The sequence below is a fragment of the Gossypium arboreum genome, chromosome 4 (assembly GCF_025698485.1).
Source record: "Gossypium arboreum isolate Shixiya-1 chromosome 4, ASM2569848v2, whole genome shotgun sequence".
NCBI classification, from domain to species: domain Eukaryota; kingdom Viridiplantae; phylum Streptophyta; class Magnoliopsida; order Malvales; family Malvaceae; genus Gossypium; species Gossypium arboreum.
In genome coordinates, this window is record NC_069073.1 from 121,605,681 (window position 1) to 121,627,289 (window position 21,609).

At 34.8% G+C, this 21,609-nt stretch overlaps 3 protein-coding genes across 4 annotated transcripts; all 3 read left to right on the forward strand.

Annotated features, from left to right (window-relative positions):
• The first annotated feature begins 1,016 nt into the window (after window positions 1–1,016).
• LOC128291825 (uncharacterized) lies at window positions 1,017–3,348 on the forward strand. 2 transcript variants are annotated; one of them, XM_053027256.1, is made up of 4 exons: window positions 1,017–1,046; window positions 1,126–1,177; window positions 1,754–2,545; window positions 2,636–3,348. In XM_053027256.1, the coding sequence occupies exons 3-4, from the start codon at window positions 1,774–1,776 to the stop codon at window positions 3,142–3,144; spliced, it is 1,281 nt and encodes a 426-aa protein (XP_052883216.1). In that variant the 5' UTR covers window positions 1,017–1,046; window positions 1,126–1,177; window positions 1,754–1,773; the 3' UTR covers window positions 3,145–3,348. The 2 variants fall into 2 exon arrangements, with proteins under 2 accessions (XP_052883216.1, XP_052883217.1); XM_053027257.1 differs by lacking the exons at window positions 1,017–1,046; window positions 1,126–1,177 and adding an exon at window positions 1,589–1,656.
• On the forward strand, window positions 3,211–4,031 carry LOC128291617 (ankyrin repeat-containing protein NPR4-like; the record flags this gene model as incomplete). Its single annotated transcript, XM_053026828.1, has 1 exon — window positions 3,211–4,031. A coding segment is annotated over one exon (621 nt), but the record flags the coding sequence as incomplete, so codon positions are not given.
• A 15,524-nt stretch (window positions 4,032–19,555) lies between these two features.
• LOC128291618 (ankyrin repeat-containing protein At5g02620-like) lies at window positions 19,556–20,976 on the forward strand. Its single transcript, XM_053026829.1, has 4 exons — window positions 19,556–19,996; window positions 20,267–20,326; window positions 20,419–20,877; window positions 20,944–20,976. The coding sequence occupies exons 1-4, from the start codon at window positions 19,556–19,558 to the stop codon at window positions 20,974–20,976; spliced, it is 993 nt and encodes a 330-aa protein (XP_052882789.1).
• The last annotated feature ends 633 nt before the right edge of the window (window positions 20,977–21,609 follow it).

Sequence of the window (21,609 nt, forward strand, 5' to 3'; positions counted from 1 at the left end):
CAACAATTTTTAGTATTTTAACCATCATTAGCAACTTTGTTTTAGGGCCATTTGCTTTCCTTTTCGTTACAATGATCATAATATTTAATGTAAGTTATACAAATATTTTCACATTATTATTTTGATGACTCAAATTTAAAAAAAGTTTAATTTAGTGATTAATCTTTGATGTTTTGAGAAATTAAGAAAACATAGCAACGAAAAACTAGAGCAGAAACAAAGAATATACTTAGCAGATTTTATGAATTGCTATCAAATTGTTATCTTTCATTTCAAAAGATTGCAATATATAAGAGAAAATGATTACAAGTTACCAACTAATCGTCCCAAATTTATCTAGGAAAAATAAAAGTAAATTTGTACACAAACAGATTAGGTAAACCAGTACCTAAAAACGTCATTTCAATATTAACTCTATTTCAGCACGTTAACCTTAACAAGCAGACTTAAACAAAACATCAACAGCAGAATATGCAAAACTTTGCTTACACTTCAACTAGGTGTTTGCCGAAACTTATAACAGTTCGCTCTTAACTTAGCTATAGCAACTTGGATTGAACTCGTAGACTTAGATGAGCATGCAACTTCAAGTGAACTCGTGGCTTTACAAGATGAGTTCACCACTGCATAAATGACCATTTCATTACACAAACGTTATCAACATTTGATATCTTGGTAGTAGGGATTTTTTTTTTGTTATAAGGGTGAAAAGAAAATCTAAGTTTTAGTCCAAATGAGTCAATAACTAACATGATCAAAATTTAGTGTGTAACAATTTTGTCAGCAACTAAACACTGTCTTGGAATAATAAAAAAAACAGAGGGCAGCATTGACTTCACCACAAAGAGCTGTACACCCCATGTTCTTCCATTCTTCTCCTTCTTTGCAGTTTCCTGGAATTCAAATTTCACCATAAAAAACTCCTACTTTATTGACCTGACCTCTAACCCTATATATTACTATTACTAAAGTGTTCATGTATGAAACTACAAATAGTTATCATTTGTAGGTGACTTGCTGGAGGATAGCAAGCAAGTAAGAAACGGGTAAGGCATTTGGTAAATTTTTGAATTTGCAGTATTTTTTTGCTTGGAATGTTTCAACTAATTAATTAAATTTTCTTAGGTGTTATGCACGGGAAAAAAGCCTAGTAACTAATCCTCCATATTTGGAGTCGGTAAGTCCATTACAGGGGTAAAAGTTACGCACAAATTTTAAAGTTGTTCCATATTAAGAGTAAGAATCGAATCCTCGACCATTGTTTAAGATAAGAGAGATCATTACTATCTTATCTAACTCTCGTGTTTGGTATAAATAATTTTTTGAAAACACTTTCTACCATTTTTTAATAAATGGTTAATTTTTTAAATGACAATTTTCATTAATTTTGTGTAAGATAATATAATGAGATCCAGCGAGTAATAAATATTAATATTTTAAATAAATATATTTAAAATAATATGATGAGGTCCAACAAGTTGTCTTTGGAAGTAATAAATATTAATATTTTAAATAAATATAGTAAAAATAAAACAGTGGGTCCAACAATAAAATTACTATAACTTCAACAATCTTAATCTTGTTATTTCAATCACGACATTATTTATTTCCATTTATAAACATTTACATAATTTTTTTTTTACATCTAACAAACAGGTAAAGCATTTGGTAAATTTTTGAATTTGCAGTAGTTTTTTCCTTGAGCTTGGAATGTTTCAAGTTAATTGATTAAATTTCGTTTGGTGTTATCCAGGAAGAAATAGATCAACAAAAATGGGATCATCGATAAACATCATGCCTATTTCCTCTTGTGAACCTCAGGAGCCTGAAGAGAATATCACTCACATGGATGCTTCTCTGTATAAGGCAGCAGCAGAAGGCAACATTGAAGTATTCAATAATAAGCAGGGGCTTCAACTTGAGTCTCTAAAGACCCCAAACCATGACAACCTGCTCCATGTTAACTTGGCAAGCCAGGAGTTTGCCAAATTCTCAACAATCAAAATCTTCTCCGTCGGATTTGTATCATCCTATCCGTTTTTGAATTCTTTCGTTACTACGAGAGAAAGAGAAAAAAAATCAGATTTTATCGAACAAATTCTCAGCAAGTGTCCGTCACTGCTACTCCAAACGAATGCTAAAGGTCAAACTCCTTTGCACCTTGCAGCAAGGTATGGACATTCTGCTATTGTGAAACTTCTAATCAAGTCTTGCGCAAAAGCTAGAGATGGGGATTTAGAGCTGGGAATGGATCAAGTAAGTGCAGTGAGGGAGATGCTGAGGATTACGGATCAGGAATCCAACACGGCTTTACATGAAGCAGCAGGGTGTGGCAATGTTGAAGTGGTAAAAGCATTGTTGGAGTTTGAAGACCCTGATTTTCCGTATTCTGCCAACAAAAAACAGGAGACTCCACTTTACATAGCAGCTAAGAGAGGAGACGGGGGCGTGCTGAGTGTACTATTAGATAAATCGACACCAGCAGCTCATGGCGGCCCCCACGGTAGAACAGTTTTGCATGCAGCAGCTATGGCTACAGATGCAGGTATGTTGTTGAGTTAGTTCCATTTTTTTTTTAAATTTTGAAATAAGTAAAGAACATGTCTATTGACATTTTTTTTTTGCTTTTATTTAGAGGCAATAAGGGTAATATTAGAGAAGAAGGGGAATTTGGCAAGGGAAAGAGATGAAGATGGGCACACCCCTCTTCATTATGCTGCACACATAGGTGGTAGACTATCAGTTGTTGAAGAACTGTTAAAAAGGGATGTATCAGCTGCCTATATAGGTGATAAAAAGAGGGGGATGACACCCCTTCTTATGGCAGCCAGGCAAGGCTATCTTGGAACAGTTTCAAAGATTCTCTCCTATTGTCCAGATTGTTGTGAAAAAGTGGACAACAACGGTTTGAATTTTCTTCATTATCTGGCTTTTAGAGGCTATTCCTATCCATTAGAGCTTTCTCTTTTCAAGCGTGGTGATATTGAGATTTTATATGGATCACTCAGAAATCTCAGAAAGTGGGAAGGTGCCTTTGAGATGACACCTCAAGAAGTTTATAATGCTCTTGAGGAAGAGAAAAATAATCATAAACAGGTGTGTTTGCCCATATTTATTACATTTCCATGGCTATGGTTTTATTAATATTCAAGTTTTGAATCAACATATTTAACAAACCTACAATACAATGGGTTAATGTGGCTGGCGTAACAGGAGCAAATCAATGAATTGTTGAAAGATATTGAGAATGATCAAGTGGCGGAGAAATCAGTTCATCCCTTTCGCTCGCCAACTATCTCTACACCCTTTCGCTCGCCAACTACCTCTGCAGAAAGCTTGGAGAAGAAAAGAGAGGGTCATTTAGTAGTGGCAGGTCTTATAGCCACCGTCACATTCGCGGCAGCAATAACCGTTCCGGGTGGTTTCAAGAGTGAAAAAGGGTCGAAGGAGGGCACTCCTTTTCTGATTCATGAGGCAGCCTTTAAAGCATTTGTCATATCGAATGCATTGGCCTTTATTCTCTCTCTTTCCACCCTCTCCGTTTACCTTAGGACGACATATTTCTTTTCCTCAAACTCAAAACACCGACGCAAAGTAGTTTCTACACGGTTGACCGCTATTAATCTTCTTAATTGTGCATTGATTGCGATAGTGATTGCTTTCAGTACAGGCAGTTATGTTGTGTTAAAACCTTCTCACGGACTTGCCATAGCTTCATGTTTAGTCGGCCCTGCCTTTATTTTGACTTCTTTATTTACCCGCAAATGGATATTATTTCTTCTGTGGATCTCGAAATATGTGAATATGTTTATACCATTTTCATTGGTTTAAACTTGGCTTTTAGACTGAAATTGCTTTTGTTTGTGCCTTATTTTAGTGTTTTTAGAATTTATGGTTGTATTGTTTGTGTTGATTTTACTTTATTTTAATTTGTTTACTAATCAGTTTTAAATTAAGTTGTTGATTTGATGGATTTGAGAACACAATTCAGAGTTTAGTTAATGAATTATTATACATTAAATTTGTTTAAACTCGGATGATACTTAAATCTGTTTATATTTGTAAATGATTAAACTAAATTTATTTTAAATTTACCTATATTATTTTCAAAAATTATATATTTATATTGTTTTTAATTTAATATTTAATAATTCTATATATTGTTTATTTATTAAAATTTTATATAAACATTTTATTTTTATAAGTTATAAATAAAAATTTAAGTACTAAATTAAACATTAAAACTAAATTCAAATACCAAACAATAAATTTAATATTTTCTTTAAATCTTCTCATTGAATAAAGCAAAAGAGGAACCCAACATTGGATCCATTGGCCAAATATGTTGACTCTATAAAAACAAACAAGTGAGGCATTTGGCAACTTTTTGAATTTCTAATAGCCTTTTTCTCGAACTTGTTAATTAAATTAAACGGCAACTAGCATAAATAAATGTAGTCCAAATAATATAATAAGGTCCAACAACTCATCCTTGGAGCTAATAAATATTAGCTGATCTTTGTAAAAATAAAATATATTTAATATAATGATAAATATATATAAATTATTTTTATTACATAATTAAATATTTATTATTCTGTCTATATAAATACAGGAGTGATTAATTAAAAAAAACCTTAAAAACATGTTAATTAAAGATTTGAAAATAGCAAAAGTCCTTGAGGTTTGTTCTTCTCAAAGACTTCATAGATAGGAGTACGAACTACAACAGGAAATTGAGGAAGTTTTAGCATATGAGGAGTTGTGGTGGTTTCAAAAATCCAGAGCAGAATGGCTAAAAATGGGGATAGGAATCTGGCAAGACAAAAGCGGAATAAAGTCGAGGGTCTTCTTTTGGATAATGAATGATGTTTTGAGGAGGATGTGTTGAAGCAGCATGTGGTGCGTTTCTTTAAAGAACTCTACACCATGGATTACGTGGCCAGTGGTGTTTTCCCTTGTCACGGTCAATTTCTTGTGTTATCTTGTGATGAGACAAGTGCTCTTCTTTCAGTGGCTTCGGAAGCGGAAGTACATAAAAACATCATTTTAATATTAACTCTGCTTTTTTCAACACATAAACCTTAACAAGTAGAGTTTAAACAAAACACCAACAGTATAATATGCGAACCCTGCTTGCACTTCAACTAGGTGCTTGCCAAAACTTGCAACAACTCGCTCTTAACTTAGCTAGCAACTTGGATTGAGCTCATATCTTTTGATGAGATCGCATTTTTGGTTGAGCTTGCAGACTTGGATGAGCTCGCAACTTTAAGTGAGCTTGTGACTTTGCAGGTTGAATTCGCCACTGCACAAATAGCCATTTCGTAACACTAACGTTATCAACATTTGATATTTTGGTGGTAAGGATTTTTTTTTTTGTTATAAGGGTGAAAAAGAAAATCTAAGGTTTAGTCCAAATGAGTCAATAATAACTAACATGATCAAAATTTAGTGTGTAACAATTTCCTCGGCTACCAAACACTGTCTTGGAATAATAATAAAAACATAGGGCAGCATTGACTTCACCACAAAGTGCTGTACACCCCATTTTCTTCCATTCTTCTCCTTGTTTGCAGTTTCCTGGAATCCAAATTTCACCATAAAAAACTCCTACCATATATATTACTATTACTTAAGTGTTCAAGTATGAAACTATATATAGTTATCATTTGTAGGTGACTTGCTGGAGGATAGCAAGCAAGTAAGAAACGGGTGGCATTTGGTAAATTTCTGAATTTGCAGTATTTTTTTTCTTAGCTTGGAATGTTTCAGCTAATTAATTCAATTTTCTTCGGTGTTATCCAGAAAGAAATAGATCAACAAAAATTGGATCATCGATAAAAAAATCCACTAATACAAACAAGTCTAGTAATTAATTCTCTGCATTTGGAGTCAATAAGCCCATAAAAGGGGTAGATGTTGAGCACAAGTTTTAAAGTTATTCCATACCTAAACTAAGAATTAAACCCTCAACTATTGATTAAGGTAAAAAAAACCCTTATCATCTTACTTAATTCTCATTATTGGTATAAATCATTTTTCTAAAAACACACTTTCTACAAATTTTTTTTCAACAAATCGTTAACTTTTTAATGACTTTTTCACTAATTTTGTGCAAAATAATATAACGAGATCTAGCAACTCATGGTTGGGAGTAATAAATAATAATATTTTAAATTAATGTAGTTAAAATAATATGACGAGGTCTAACAAGTTGTCCTTGGAAGTAATAAATATTAATATTTTAAATAAATATAGTAAAAATAAAATAATGGTTCCAACAACTCATCCTTAGGCCTAAGTAATAAAATTACTGTAACTTCAACAATCTTAATCTTGTTATTTCAATCACAACATTATTTATTTCCTTTTATAAACATTTACATAAACTTTTTTACATCTAACAAACAGGTAAAGCATTTGGTAAATTTTTGAATTTGCAGTATTTTTTTCCCTTGAGCTTGGAATGTTTCAAGTTAATTGATTAAATTTCGTTTGGTGTTATCCAGGAAGAAATAGATTGATGCGGTCGTTGAGAGCACCAAAAATATCCTATTCCCTGTAAAATAATGAAAAAGAAATAGTAAAGGGGAAGTAGGGTCGAATCCTCAGGGACCGAATTATACGAATGCTTGTCTTCAAATCTCAGGCGTAATCGTGCCTGGAAAAAAATAAAAAACAGAATTTAAGAATTGGTTTTGGAAGCGAAAATAAAATAAAAACAGAATTTAAAGTTTACTGAAATTATGATTACGAAAATAATAAAAATAATAAAGAGAGTTTTAAGAGAAAAAAATTTCTTATGGGAAAGTTCCAGCCTCCGGTTGTCTCATTCCGCCTTGGGCTCAATCCTTGGCTTTTGGATGATCCTTCTCGACTCAAGTAAGCCAGTTATAGTGGAAGAGGACGCCTACAACCACCAGCTCCAAACATTATATTTACGATTTTTAGGAAACCTGACTCTAGCCAGTAATCTATGCTAGATCAACGCTTCTCAATGGCGAATCCCACGCCATTTTGTCTCTTTGGCTCGCCAACCTCTGACGCAGTAAGTTAACGAACCGACTATGCAGTCCTTCCAAAACATACAAAGCGGCCGCCTTTGCATATGCTGAAAAGCTTACTTCTTAAGGGCCATGGACGGAAGCGTCAGCCCGTAGTGTGGAGAAACGATGAATACTTGGCGAGAAGGCTAAGCACGGATTCTAGGCCTCAAGAACCCTTTTTGGGGAAATATTGACAACTTTTGGTTGGAAGGGTTTTTTAGTGGCTCATGATAATGGAGGGAAAGCAAATAAATAAAAATATGGTGTAATGACCCGAATTTTACCGTTACCGAAAAATGTATTTTCGGGTCTCTGTTTCTGAAAAATGGATTCGTAAATATTTATTAAAAATATTTACGAAGTAAAATGAGTAGTTAATTAGAGTTTAATTAAGTGAATTTAATTTAGTTAAGAGTAATTAAGAAAAAGACTACATTGAATAAGGGTAAAAGTTAAATTATAGATTCAAAGAAAATAAAAGGACTAAAAGGAAATTATACAAAAGTATAAATTGAGATGTGTACCGTGAAAAAAATCTAAGATTTTTTTATGTTTAATATATTATTATATTATTATATTATTATATAATAAAGATATTTTATGTTTTAATTATATTATATTATATTATATTATATTATATTATATTATATATATAAGCTAAAGAAGCAAATGAAAGGAAATAGAAATAGAATGAAACGAAACAGAGAGCAGGGGAGAAAAAGAAAGAAAGAAAGGGAGAAAAGAGAAAATTGAAGGTTTGAAGCTTTAAGCTTTAATAGATAAATCAATCAAGCCCTTTTTACTTAATTTTGATGTTTTAGAAGTTTTAGAACAAAGTTTTGATGAAATTAAGTTGATATTTTGAAAGTTATTAGATTTCTAGATATTGTCCATGTTAAATAAAATGATGAATTAAGGGCTAAATTGATAGAAATTCAAGTTAGAAATGATATAAGGATTGAATTGTAAAGTGATTCATAAGTTTTATGCTTTAAGGACTAAATTGAAAGAATTTCGAAATTATGGTTTTATGATGAAAAATAGATAATTATGTCTAAGTTTTTTAAAAAATTGAGTTGAAATAAAGTATGAATTAAGATAGAAAAGTAAGTAATTTAGTTAGGATTAAATTGAAATTAAAGTAAATCAATATTTTGTACTAAGACTATTTTGGACAGCAGCAGTAGTCTATGTTTGAAAAATCACCAAAAATTGTAGAAATTGAATTAGAGGATGAATAAAATATGGAATTAAATATTATTGAGTCTAGTTTCTTATAGAAGAAATAGTATAAGCAATTGAGTTGTAAATTATGAGATATAATGAATTTTGTGAGATAAGGTCAGAATGAATTCGGGTTTCCCTGTTCTGACTTTGGAAAATCACCAAAAATTGAATAAAAATAATTAGAGGCTTAAAGTTATGTGTTTAGAATCCATAATGAGTCTATTTTCAGGAGAAATCAACGAGAATATTATCCGAGTTCTGTACTGTGAGATAATTAATTTTTAGTGAAGAAGGGACGAAACTGTCAGACAGCAGAATAGGGGTGAATTTAAAGAATAAACTGTATTTAATGGCTACACCAAAAATTCTGAAAATTTTATTGTAATAAGATTTGTGAGTCTAGTTTCAGGAAAAATTAGTGGATCTTAATTTAGAATTCTGTAACTCAAGATATAAATTAGTAATGTATTACTGATTATGAATTGTATTAATTTCGTAGTCAATGTGGTACCGGAAATCTCGGCTAAGAAAGGATAAGACAAAGTCAACTGGAGTTACCTCGAAAATTACGGTTTGTATTTCTATAATCTGAACTTAGTTATTATTTGTTATATTTATATACATATGGCAATTGTTAGTGTTAGAATTATGATGTTTTACAATTGGAATGGATTGATTTTGGTATGCGATGAATTTATTGAATTTATATTGATTGAAATTATTTTGATTGAATTTATATTGATTGAATTATATAATATATATGATTTATGTAGAAATTTGAATATTGAATGAATATTATATTAAAAATATATTGATTGGAAATACGAGGAAATTGATATGAATATATGTGATTGTGATATTTGAATATTTGATATTGAAAAGTGAATTGAATTGTATTGAATTATGAATTAATGTGAATAATTAAAATATATTGTTGAATTGAATGAAATTGTATGAATTGTGAAAATGGGTGAATATATGTGAATATCGAATGGTATATTGATGAAAGAATTATTAAATTGAGAAAGTGAATGAAATACCCTATTAACTAGTCGGGTGAGTCGGATATAATTGGCATGCCATAGGATCCGGAAGTATACGGATTTGCGGCTTTATCGATCGGCACTTTATGTGTCGTATTTCGTGCACCTCGTGTGTCGTATCAGGCACCTCGTGTGTCGATCGGCACCTCGTGTGTCGTTTTAGGCACTTTATGTGTCGATATCTCGATCAGTACTATGTACCGTTTTAGGCACAATGTGCCGTCATGGTGTGTTTGGGTTGGAATCCGTGTATCCGTCAAAGTTCGGGTTTGTTAATAGGGTAAATAAGTGAAAGATAAATCGAATAAATTTGATTGATCAAGCTATTGAAATGAAACGAGAAATTGAATTGAGAATTGAAAATTTATATGAAATTGAAAATATGAACCAAAGGTTCATGAAATGATTGGAGTTCGAATTGATGATATATGATGTCACTTGATGAATTGAAATGTGATTTGAGATATATGAATCGTATGTTTATAGTGAAAGCTATCGGATAGTAAGTTGATATGATATAAATGAAATTGATTGTTATTGAAATGAATTAAAATGGAATATGATTGATAAGTGTATAATTGAATATAGTTTAATGATATTGAATTGTGAATAAATTAAGGAAAGCTATACCGAATAGTAAGTGAAAGAATGGAGTAAATAATAATGGATTTAGTTAAGAATTGAACAATTATGTTATTGTGTTTATTATATGATTTGTATAAAATTTATATGGTAAGTAGTTGAAATTTATCTATGAATAAATAATTGAATAATTGTAATTGTTATTATGATCTTAAGTATTTGTTATATTATAAATTGTTCGGATTATAGAAATACCACTGAGTATACCATACTCAGTGTACGGTTTGTTTCCGTGCGCACGTTAAGTAAAGATAGTACGTTGAATCAGCATCCCAGGATGATCCCGAATTCATTAAGGTAAAGTATGTTGAGTATTGATAGTGGCATGTACCCAGGATGTTTAATGAGAGTCATTTAGGTTGTAGAAGTATTGATGAAATGAGTAAATTATGGTTGGCAACAGTATGTAGTATGAATTTTGAAATTTACTAAAAATTCGTAGTGATTCTAAATTAGTCCCGAATTGAATTTACTGTTCATATTGGACCGTAAGGGCCCATTAAAGGGACGACATCTTAAAACTAGGATGTGTGTGAATATTTATTTTAATTAATGACCGGAATTGGACTGTACTGACTGGTAATGTCTCGTAACCCTGTTCCGGTGACGGTATAGGGTTAGGGGACGTTACATATGGAAAAAGAAATTTTATTGAAAAGAAATATGAAAGAACAAAAGACTTTTGGGGGAGAGTATTTACAGAAAAAGATGCCCCCAAATAGAGTCACTTCACCCCCTATTTATAGTGCTAGGGAGATAGTCTAATTGAACTTAAATTCTAAAAAGATAAATACATTTAATTAAAGATAAACAAAGATAAATAAAATAAAATCCTAAATTTGAATAATCCTAATAATTATCTTAATATTAATTATCCTAATAGAATAAAATAAAATAGAGTCTTCCAAAATAAAATCTCTTCTATTTGCTTTTAAGTCCTTGTGCCTTCCATGTTCGCATTTTTGGCACCATATTTGTCCCACGTTGCATATTGGCTCATTTAATCTCCAAATTGACGCTTTTTCCCTTGAATTTACTTTCCGCCTCCAATTTAGTCCCTAAAAGATAAAAAGACATAAATAGTTCAAATTAGTAGGCTCAAGCTCAAAATAAACAGATGATTAATATATAAAAACACGTCATTTTAGAGTATTATCAAATTCCCCCTACTTAGCCCATGCTTGCCCTCAAGTATGGTTCCTATCGACTGTGAAAGCTAGATTCTGCCATAAAAGAAATACCACTCCAAAATTTCATAAAAATTAGTTAAAAACGCATATGAAAAATAAAGAGACCTCTAAGCTTGCTTGAAGTAAAACAGAAAAAGTATTCCAATTATTTCATACAAAAATTAAGATCGACTTGAGTTATGCCATTTAGGTAAATTACCAAACCTACTAAGACACCTTAATTATTTCCTCCTTTAGTCCCCGAAGTGCAACTTTATTAGTACTTATTTTTTTCTTCTTTTTTTTTCTTTTTTGATTTTTTTTAAATTTTATTATTATTTACTTACTTTGGAATATATTAAACCTTTTGACGCAAAGAGAGATGACAACCCAAGCACCCCACCCCGGTTACTCAACCCAACATACTCCTAAAATTATTTATTTCCGGTTAGCGGAGTTTTACCCAACACGTCACACAACCTTTTGACGCGAAGTAGAATGACAACCCAAGCACTCTACCCGGTTACTCATCGACCACGATTTGAGCCATACTCATAACCTCGGCTAGCGGAGTTTTACTTGTCACGTCACACAACCTTTTGACGCTAAGTAGAATGACAACCAAGCACCCTACCCGGTTACTCGCTTAGTCACGATCTAAGTCAGTACTCATAACCATGGAAAACATTTATTAAAAATTAAACGATATTTAAAATTCTTGAGAACTCAGAAAGAAAAAAATTTAAGTGTCAAAAATAAGTTTCAATAATCACCTAATAGCCATGAACATTAATTAAGCATGCAATCATTTTAAGTGTTCATTTTATATTAAACTTGATCAATTTTATGAAAAGCAAGATAGAATTAACCTATTAATCACAATTATTTTTAGCCTAATAAAAATAAAACAAAGGAGATGGAATCAATTATGGGAAAAATCATAACTTCCTTAGAAGGTAAGAATCATGCATGAAAGTCAAACAGTAGGCAATTCCTGGTAAAATCTTGGGCATGAAAAGCAGCAGGATATTCTTAAAATAAATAGGCAGAAACGAGCACAAAACAACAGCAACAACAATATGACAAAAAAATAGCAGATAATGACAAGAATAACGAAGAATGCCTCCCCCCCACTTAAAACACATAGTCCTCGATGTGAAAGTAAAAGGAAAACAAATAGGTGGAGAAAAATTTTTTTTAGAAAAACTCCCCATGTAGTTACCGTCGGTTGGCGTACACGGTGGAGAAGAAGATGGCGAAGCGGCAAGAGGTGGAGACGGGGTGGGTGACGTGTGCAATGTTTGTTCAGCTTCGGGTTTTCACCATGGTGGCTAAGAAATTGGCGGTGGGTGGTGGAGGAGAAAGGAGTCGGCGGTTATGGAGAAATTTGGGGGAAAAAAAATGTAAGGTTTGGGGGTTTTATTTGCTGAAAAGGGGTGTTTGGCTGTAGGTTTTGGGGATTCTAAGGCTGGAATAGGACTGTTTGGCTACAGAGATATGGCATTCTGGGTTGTTTTGGTGCACACTTTCTGTCTTTTTTTTCTTCGTATTTTCGCTTCATTTCACCTAGATGGAAGAAGAGAAATTTATTAATATTTAACTAAAATAAAATAAAAATAAAAGAAAATAATAAATAATAAAATAAATAAATAAATAAAAAGAAAAAGAAAAAGAAAAAGAAAGATTGGGTTGCCTCCCAACAAGCGCTTGTTTAACGTCGTTAGCTCGACGCCTTGAACAGTTTTATGGTGGTTCTAATTGAATTTTCTCGACCGTGTGGGCCTGGAAATTCTCGTAAAATGGCTTCAGCAGTTGACCATTGACTGTGAACCGCTTTCCTGATTCTTCACTCTCTATTTCAACTGCGCCATTTGTAAATACTTCAGTCACAATAAAAGGTCCTTGCCACCGAGATCAAAGCTTACTTGGAAATAGCTTTAATATAGAGTTATAAAGCAAAACTCTTTGTCCTACTGAGAAATGCTTCTGAACTATATTTTTGTCATGAAACATCTTTGTTTTGTCCTTATAAATTCGAGCATTCTCATAGGCATCATTGCGAATTTCCTCAAATTCTTGAATGTCCAATTTCCTTGCCTTCCCCGCGAGCTCTAACTCCATGTTACATTGTCGAATAGCCCAATAAGCTTTATGCTCCAACTCTACTGGTAGATGACATGCTTTGCCAAAAACAAGTAGATATGGGGTCATGCCAATTGGTCCCTTATACGCCGTCCGATAGGCCCAAAGCGCGTCATTGAGCCGAAGACTCAAATCCTTACGGTTGGGTCGAACCATTTTTTCCAAAATTGACTTGATCTCCCTGTTTGAAACCTCTGCTAGGCCGTTCGTTTGGGGATGGTAGGCTGTTGCTATATGATGATGAACCCCATATTTTGATAATAGTGCCTCCATGACCTTGTTGCAAAAGTGGGTACCACGATCACTGATCAAAGCTCGAGGTGTCCCAAACCTAGAAAAATAGTTCGCTTTAGAAACTCCACAACAAGATTAGCATTATCATTGCAGTAGGCTTTGCTTCTATCTACTTAGAAACATAGTCTCATCGCAAGAAGTATATATCGCTTCCAAACGAAGAAATAAAGGGGCCCATGAAATCAATGCCCCATATATAAAAAATCTCACATACATGAATCGAGGATAGGGGCATTTGATTTCGTCTAGTGATATTACCTGTATGTTGACATTTATCGCAAGACTTACAGAAGTTAAACGCGTTGCGAAAGATTGTAGGCCAATATAGCCCACACTTCAATACCTTGTGAGTTGTCCGCTTAGGGCCAAAGTGACCTCCACAAGCTTCTGTGTGACAAAAAGTAAGGATAGAGGTTACCTCAGTTTCTGGAACACATCGTCGTATTATCTGATCTGAGCAATGTTTCCACAAGTATAGATCGTCCCATATGTAATTCCGAGCTTCGCGTCTAAGCTTTTTTTTTATGGATTGAGCTAACTCAGTGGGCAGCGATCCCGTGGTTAAGAGATTAACTATGTCTGCATACCACGGATAGTAAGCCTCGATTGAGAATAAGCTTTCATCGGAGAACTCATCCTTTATGGAATCATCATCAAATAGAGTTTTTATCCTACTCAAGTGGTCGGCCACTAGGTTTTCACACCCCTTTTTATCACGAATCTCGATGTCAAATTCTTGGAGCAGTAAAATCCACCTAATGAGCCTTGGCTTTGTTTCCTTCTTTGCGATTAAGTACCTAAGAGCTGCATGGTCAGAAAAAATAATCACCTTAGATCCCAGTAAATATGATCGAAATTTATCTAAAGCAAACACAATAGTTAAAAGTTCTTTTTTCTGTGGTTGTGTAGTTGCTTTGTGTAGCATCTAGGGTCTTTGAGGCGTAACAGATGACATGAGGCTCTTTCGCTATCTTTTGTCCCAATACGGCTCCCACGCTACGTTCGCTTGCATCGCACATAATTTCAAAGGGATAGTTCCAGTCTGGTGCTTGTACTATAGGGGCGGTTACCAACTTTTGCTTAAGTGTATCAAAAGTCTCCTTGTATTTTGAGTCAAACTCAAATTTTTTGTCTTTCTGCAACAGCTGGCACAATGGTTCAACTATTTTTGAGAAGTTTTTTTATAAAACGCCTGTAAAATCCTGCATGGCCAAGAAAAGAACGTATCTCTCTAACAGTAGAGGGATATGGCAAAGAATTTATAATGTCAATTTTGGCCTTATCAACCTCAATTCCCTTAGATGAGACTATATGACCTAGAATCAAACCTTTGTCTACCATAAAATGACACTTTTCATAGTTCAAGACAAGATTAAATTCTATGCACCTGTTCAAAATTATCGTAAGGTTTTCAAGGCATTCAGTAAAACAGTTTCCATACACGGTAAAATCATCCATAAAAACTTCAATAATTTTTCTACATATTCGAAAATATACTCATCATGCATCTCGGAAGGTAGCTGAGTGCGTTGTAAAGTCCAAATGGCATCCTCCCAGATGCAAACGCATCGAACGGGCATGTAAAAGTGGTCTTTTCCTGGTCTTCTGGCGCAACAGGGATCTGGAAGAAACCTAAATATCCATCAAGACAACAAAAGTGAGTTTTACCAGCTAAACGTTCAAGCATTTGATCTATAAAAGGAAGAGGAAATGATCTTTTCTAGTATAAGCGTTCAACTTCTCAGAATCGATGCGCACATCGCCGTCACTCGCACTCGGACCGGTACTAAGTCGCCCTCAGCATTTTTCTTTACTGTCACACCCGTTTTTTTGGGCACGACTTGTACCGGACTTACCCATCTGCTGTCAGAAATGGGGAAAATGATGTCAGCATCCAGCAGCTTAATTATTTTTTTTTCACCACCTCCATCACATTCGAGTTTAAACGTCTTTGTGCCTCTCTCCTTGGTTTCGTGTTCTCCTCCAAGTAAATCTTGTGGGTGCATGTCAAGGGCCTTATCCCTTTCAAGTCAGCAATGGTCCAGCCAATCGCCTCCTTATGACTCTTTAGTACCTAGATCAAACTTTCCTCTTCGGGTTTAGAGAGTTTATTTGAAATTATAATGGGTAAGGTATTACCTTTTCCTAAAAATGCATACTTGAGATGCGCGGGAAGTGGTTTCAATTCCAAATCTAGAGCCTGCACAACAGAAGGTAGAAGTTTAGTTTCTGATGGTGATAATAATGTCTTAACAAATTCATAATCATCATATCTATATTCAGATTCGTCTTCATAAGTTGACTCAAAAGTCTCATCCACTAATGAGTCAATCAGGTCGACGCGGTTTACGCTCAAGATTTCTCTTGGATGGTTAATAGCATCGTAAACATTGAATTTCACGATCTCCCCATCAAATTCCATCGTAAGAGTGCCGCTTCGGACATCGATCTTGGTGCTAGCAGTACTAAGGAAGGGTCGGCCCAACAGGAGGTCTGAAGATCTAGCAGTGTTGTCCTCCTCCATCTTAATTATGTAGAAATCTGCAGGGAAAATAAGTTCATTAAGTTTTACCAAGACGTCCTCGAGGACTCCTTCGGGATGCACAATAGACCTGTCTGCCAATTGAATAATAACACCTGTCTTTGTCAAAAAACTCGCGTTAATTGATTCATAAATAGAATAAGGCATTACATTTATTGAGGCCCCTAGATCACACATAGCCTTCTTAATTCCCAAATGGCCAATTTTGCATGGAATAGCGAACATACCCCTATCTTTGCATTTAACCGGTATTTTTCATTTGAGAATCATGAAACATTCTCACCAACACTTACCTTTTCATTACCTGTTAGTTTTCGTTTGTTGGTGCAAAGTTCTTTGAGGAACTTGGCATACCGCAGAATCTATCTAATGGCATCTAACAGTGGTAAGTTGATCTCAACATTCCTGAATGTTTCGAGGATCTCCTTGTCTTCCTTACTTTTTCGGCACTAATTTAATCGTTCTGGGAATGGAGGTTGGATTTTTGGCAGTGGGGGTTTCGCTCGGATCTATTCGTTGTTTCCTGGAGTTTCCTGGGCGATTTCTTGACCAAGATTCTTGCCAGGAACTGGTTCCAGGATCTTTCCGCTTCGTAACGTTACTGCATTCGCATTCTGCCTCGGGTTTGGTTCTGTTTGTGATGGCAGTTTCCCTTGAGAGTTTAATTTCTCAATTGATGTGGTCAACTCCCTTATGGATGCTCCAGTTTTCTGCTGAAAACCCTTCATTTCTCTTTGGAAATTTGAGAGTTTGCTGTTGAAAATCAAGGACATTAGTTGCTAATTTATTGACCAAAGTTTCTAAAGAATTACTTGAATCTTGCGACTATTGTGGGGTTCGATTTTGGTATGGCTAGTTATATCGTGGATTAGCCCCATAACTAAAATTAGGGTGGTCCCTCCATCCTGGGTTGTAGGTATTGGTGTAAGGGTCGTATCGTCTTTGTGGTGGCCCAGGAAAATTTCCCACAGCATCTAAATGGGCCATAAAATCGTCATACAGACTAGGGCACGCATCAGTCGTATGTTCAGGTGTAGCACATATTCTACATACTCGAGCTGGTTTCGATTTTTCTGTAACAAGGGAATTCAAAATATTAGTAAGTCTATCAAGTCTATCTTCAATGGTAGAATTACCTAGCTGGTGAACCCTTCTAGGGGGTTTAGGATTGGCTCGAAATTGTTGGGAATTTGCAGTCATTGTGGAGATTAAGTCTCTTGCTTGTTGTGGAGTTATGTTAACTAACGCTCCTCCACTCGCGGCATCTACCATATTCATCTCCATGGGTTTCAAGCCTTCATAAAAGTACTAGAGCAAAGACTGTTCCGTTATACCGTGTTGTGGGCAACTTGCACACAATTTCTTAAATCGCTCCTAATAGTCGTATAGAGTCTCTGCGTCTATTTGCCTTATGCCCATGATTTCTCTTGTTAACTCAGCCGCTCGTGATGCAGGGAAAAACCTGTTAAGGAATAAACGAGATAGATCAACCCAAGTTGTAATGGATCTAGGAGGTAAATAAAATAACCATTCCCTGGCTGAATCTGCTAGGGAAAAAGGGAAAGCGTGCAATTTAATTTGATCCTCAGTTACCCCCTGAGGTTTCATACTCAAACAAACCATATGGAATTCTTTTAAATGCTTGTGGGGATTTTCATTTTGTAGCCTACGGAAAGTTGGCAGTAGCTGAATCAAGCCTGACTTTAATTCAAAATCAGCATCCACAGTAGGATACGCGATGCATAGTAGCAGTTGTTCTGTCGGTGCTTCGGCTAGTTGCCGAATTGTCTTAGCCATAAGTTGAGGTGTTAAATTAGGGTTTTCGTCAACCCTAGTGTTCAGCACTTCTTCAGGGGAATCAACTTCTTCTTCTTTACTTTCTAACATTTGAGTAGGGTTTTCGTTAACCCTAGACTCTACTTCGTCGTCGATTCTAATTTCTGGCGTTGGATTGCTTTGAGTTCCAACCACCACTGACTGCTTTTTCCTTAGTTTTGTTTCCTTTCGATTAGCTTTCGCAGTCTTTTCTATTTTTGAGTCGAACGCAAGAGTACCTGGAGCAGATCTGGTCATAGAAAACAAAGAAAAACAATATTAGTATGTTGCCGGTCCCCGGCAACGGCGCCAAAATTTGATGCGGTCGTTGAGAGCACCAAAAATATCCTATTCCTTGTAAAATAATGAAAAAGAAATAGTAAAGGGAAAGTAGGGTCGAATCCTCAGGGACCGAATTATACGAATACTTGTCTTCAAATCAAGTAATCGTGCCTGGAAAAAAATAAAAATAGAATTTAAGAATTGATTTTGGAAGCGAAAATAAAATAAAAAAGAATTTAAAGTTTATCAAATTATGATTACGAAAATAATAAAAATAATAAAGAGAGTTTTAGGAGAAAAGAAATTCTTATGGAAAGTTCCAGCCTTCGGTTGTCTCATTCCGCCTTGGGCTCAATCCTTGGCTTTTGGATGATCCTTCTCGACTCAAGTAAGCCAGTTATAGTGGAAGATGACGCCTACGACCACCAGCTCCAAAGATTATATTTACGATTTTTAGGGAACCTGACTCTAGCCAGTAATCTATGCTAGATCAACGCTTCTCAATGGCGAATCCCATGCCATTTTGTCTCTTTGGCTCGCCAACCTCTAACACAGTAAGTTAACGAACCGACTATGCAGTCCTTCCAAAACATACAAAGCGGCCGCCTTTGCATATGCTGAAAAGCTTACTTCTTACGGGCCATGGACGGAAGCGTCAGCCCGTAGTGTGGAGAAATGATGAATAATTGGCGAGAAGGCTAAGTACGGATTCTAGGCCTCAAGAACCCTTTTTGGGGAAATATTGACAACTTTTGGCTAGAAGGGTTTTTTAGTGGCTCATGATAATGAAGGGAAAGCAAATAAATAAAAATATGGAAAAAGAAATTTTATTGAAAAGAAATATGAAAAAACAATAGACTTTTGGGGGAGAGTGTTTACAGAAAAAGATGCCCCCAAATAGAGTCACTTCACCCCCTATTTATAGTGCTAGGGAGATAGTCTAATTGAACTTAAATTCTAAAAAGATAAATACATTTAATTAAAGATAAACAAAGATAATTAAAATAAAATCCTATATTTGAATAATCCTAATAATTATCTTAATATTAATTATCCTAATAGAATAAAATAAAATAGAGTCTTCCAAAATAAAATCTCTTCTATTTACTTTTAAGTCCTTGTGCCTTCCATGTTCGCACTTTTGGCACTATATTTGTCCCACGTTGCATATTGGCCCATTTAATCTCCAAATTGACGCTTTTTCCCTTGAATTTACTTTTCACCTCCAATTTAGTCCCTAAAAAATAAAAAGACATAAATAGCACAAATTAGTAGGCTCAAGCTTAAATTAAACACATGATTAATATATAAAAACACGTCATTTTAGAGTATTATCATAGATTAACAAAAATGGAATCATCGATAAACATCATGCTTATTTCCTCTTGTGAACCTGAGGAGCCTGAAGAGAACATCACTCACATGGAAGCTTCTCTGTATAAAGCAGCAGCAGAAGGCAACATTGAAGTATTCAATAATAAGCAGGGGCTTCAACTTGAATCGCTAAAGACCCCAAACCATGACAACCTGCTCCATGTTAACTTGGCAAGCCAGGAGTTTGCCAAACTCTCAACAATCAAAATCATCTCCGTAGGATTTGTATCATCGTATCGGTTTTTGAATTCTTTCGTTACTACGATAGAAAGAGAAAAAAAATCAGATTTTATCGAACAAATTCCGAGCAAGTGTCCGTCACTGCTACTCCAAATGAATGCTAAAGGTCAAACTCCTTTGCACGTTGCAGCAAGGTATGGACATTCTGCTATTGTGAAACTTCTAATCAAGTCTTGCGTAAAAGCTAGAGATGGGGATTTAGAGTTGAGAATGGATTAAGTAAGTGCAGTGAGGGAGATCTTTGAGGATTTGAATCAGAATCCAACACGACTTTACATGAAGCAGCAGGATGTGGCAATGTTGAAGTGGTAAAAGCATTGTTGGAATTTGAAGACCCTGATTTTCCATATTCTGCCAAGAAAAAACAGGAGACACCTCTTTACATAGCAGCTAAGAAAGGAGACGGGGGCATGCTGAGTGTACTATTAGATAAATCGACATCAACAGCTCATGGCGGTCCCCACGATAGAACAGTTTTGCATGCAGCAGCTATGGCTAAAGATGCAGGTATGTTGTTGAGTTAGTTCCATTTTTTTTTTAATTTTGAAATAAATAAAAAACAGGTCTATTGACATTTTTTTTTTTGCTTGGATTTAAAGGCAATAAGGGTAATATTAGAGAAGAAGGGGAATTTGACAAGGGAAAAAGATGAAGATGGGCACACCCCTCTTCATTATGCTGCACATTTAGGTGGTAGAAAATCAGTTGTGGGAGAACTGTTAAAAAGGGATGTATCAACTGCCTATATAGGTGATAAAAAGAGGGGGATGACACCCCTTCTTATGGTAGCCAGGCAAAATAATGTTGGAATAGTGAGAATGATTCTCTCTTTATGTCCAGATTGTTGTGAAAAAGTAGACAACAAAGGTTTGAATTTTCTTCATTATCTGGCTTTTAGAGGCTCTTCTTATCCATTAGCGCTTCCTCTTTTCAAGCGTGGTGATATTGAAATTGTATATGGATCACTCAGAAATCTCAGAAAGTGGGAAGGTGCCTTTGGAATGACAACTCAAAAAGTTAATAATGCACTTCAATATAAGAAACATCATCATAAACAGGTGTGTGTGCATATATATTGCATTTCCATGGTTTTATTAATATTCAAGTTTTGAATTAACTGTTAGAACAAAGTCAGCAGCAACAACTTATTTGCTTAAGAACTAAATGAAGCCGAGAGCAAAAAATGAAGAGAACTTGAGGACAAAACATGGATGAAAAATCAGCAACTATATTCATTGATTGATAATGAAAAATAAATACAAAGTTAACAAGTCAAATGACCATTACCTAATGATTTACCTACTCCCACTAATAATCAACCAATACAAGTTAAATTTTAAACCAAAGCAAGCTGGTATATCAGCCATTACATCCATTACATCAAAAATCTTACTAACTTTGATTACAAATTACAAACAAACTAAAGTTGGTTACATTGGAACAAAAAGAACAAAATGGTCCTAAGCTAGTTGCTGCATTCGGTGCTGCTCCACTGCTGGTCTACTTGCTGACTTGCTGGCCATATGTTGCATTGCAGGCCAATGCTCAACACTCCTCCATGGACTGTATGCAACACATACCAATCTTGTTTCTTAAATTCTCAAACCTTGCAGTACAAAGTGGCTTAGTCAAATTATCAGCCAATTGGTCTTGTGAGCTGCAATGAACAAGGCTAACTTCTCCTGTCTGCTCAGCCTCTCTAACAAAATGAAATTTGATTTTAAAATGCTTAGTCTTGCCATGGAAGACTGGATTTTTAGTAATAGCCACTGCTGATTGATTGTCAACCT

Coding starts and splice junctions, on each gene's coding strand:
- LOC128291825 (XM_053027256.1), top strand. CDS start 1,774: ATGGGATCATCGATAAACATCATGCCTATTTCCTCTTGTGAACCTCAG. Junction 2,546..2,635: donor AGCTATGGCTACAGATGCAG/GTATGTTGTTGA, acceptor GCTTTTATTTAG/AGGCAATAAGGGTAATATTA.
- LOC128291618 (XM_053026829.1), top strand. CDS start 19,556: ATGGAATCATCGATAAACATCATGCTTATTTCCTCTTGTGAACCTGAG. Junction 19,997..20,266: donor AACTTCTAATCAAGTCTTGC/GTAAAAGCTAGA, acceptor CGACATCAACAG/CTCATGGCGGTCCCCACGAT. Junction 20,878..20,943: donor AGAAACATCATCATAAACAG/GTGTGTGTGCAT, acceptor ATTAACTGTTAG/AACAAAGTCAGCAGCAACAA.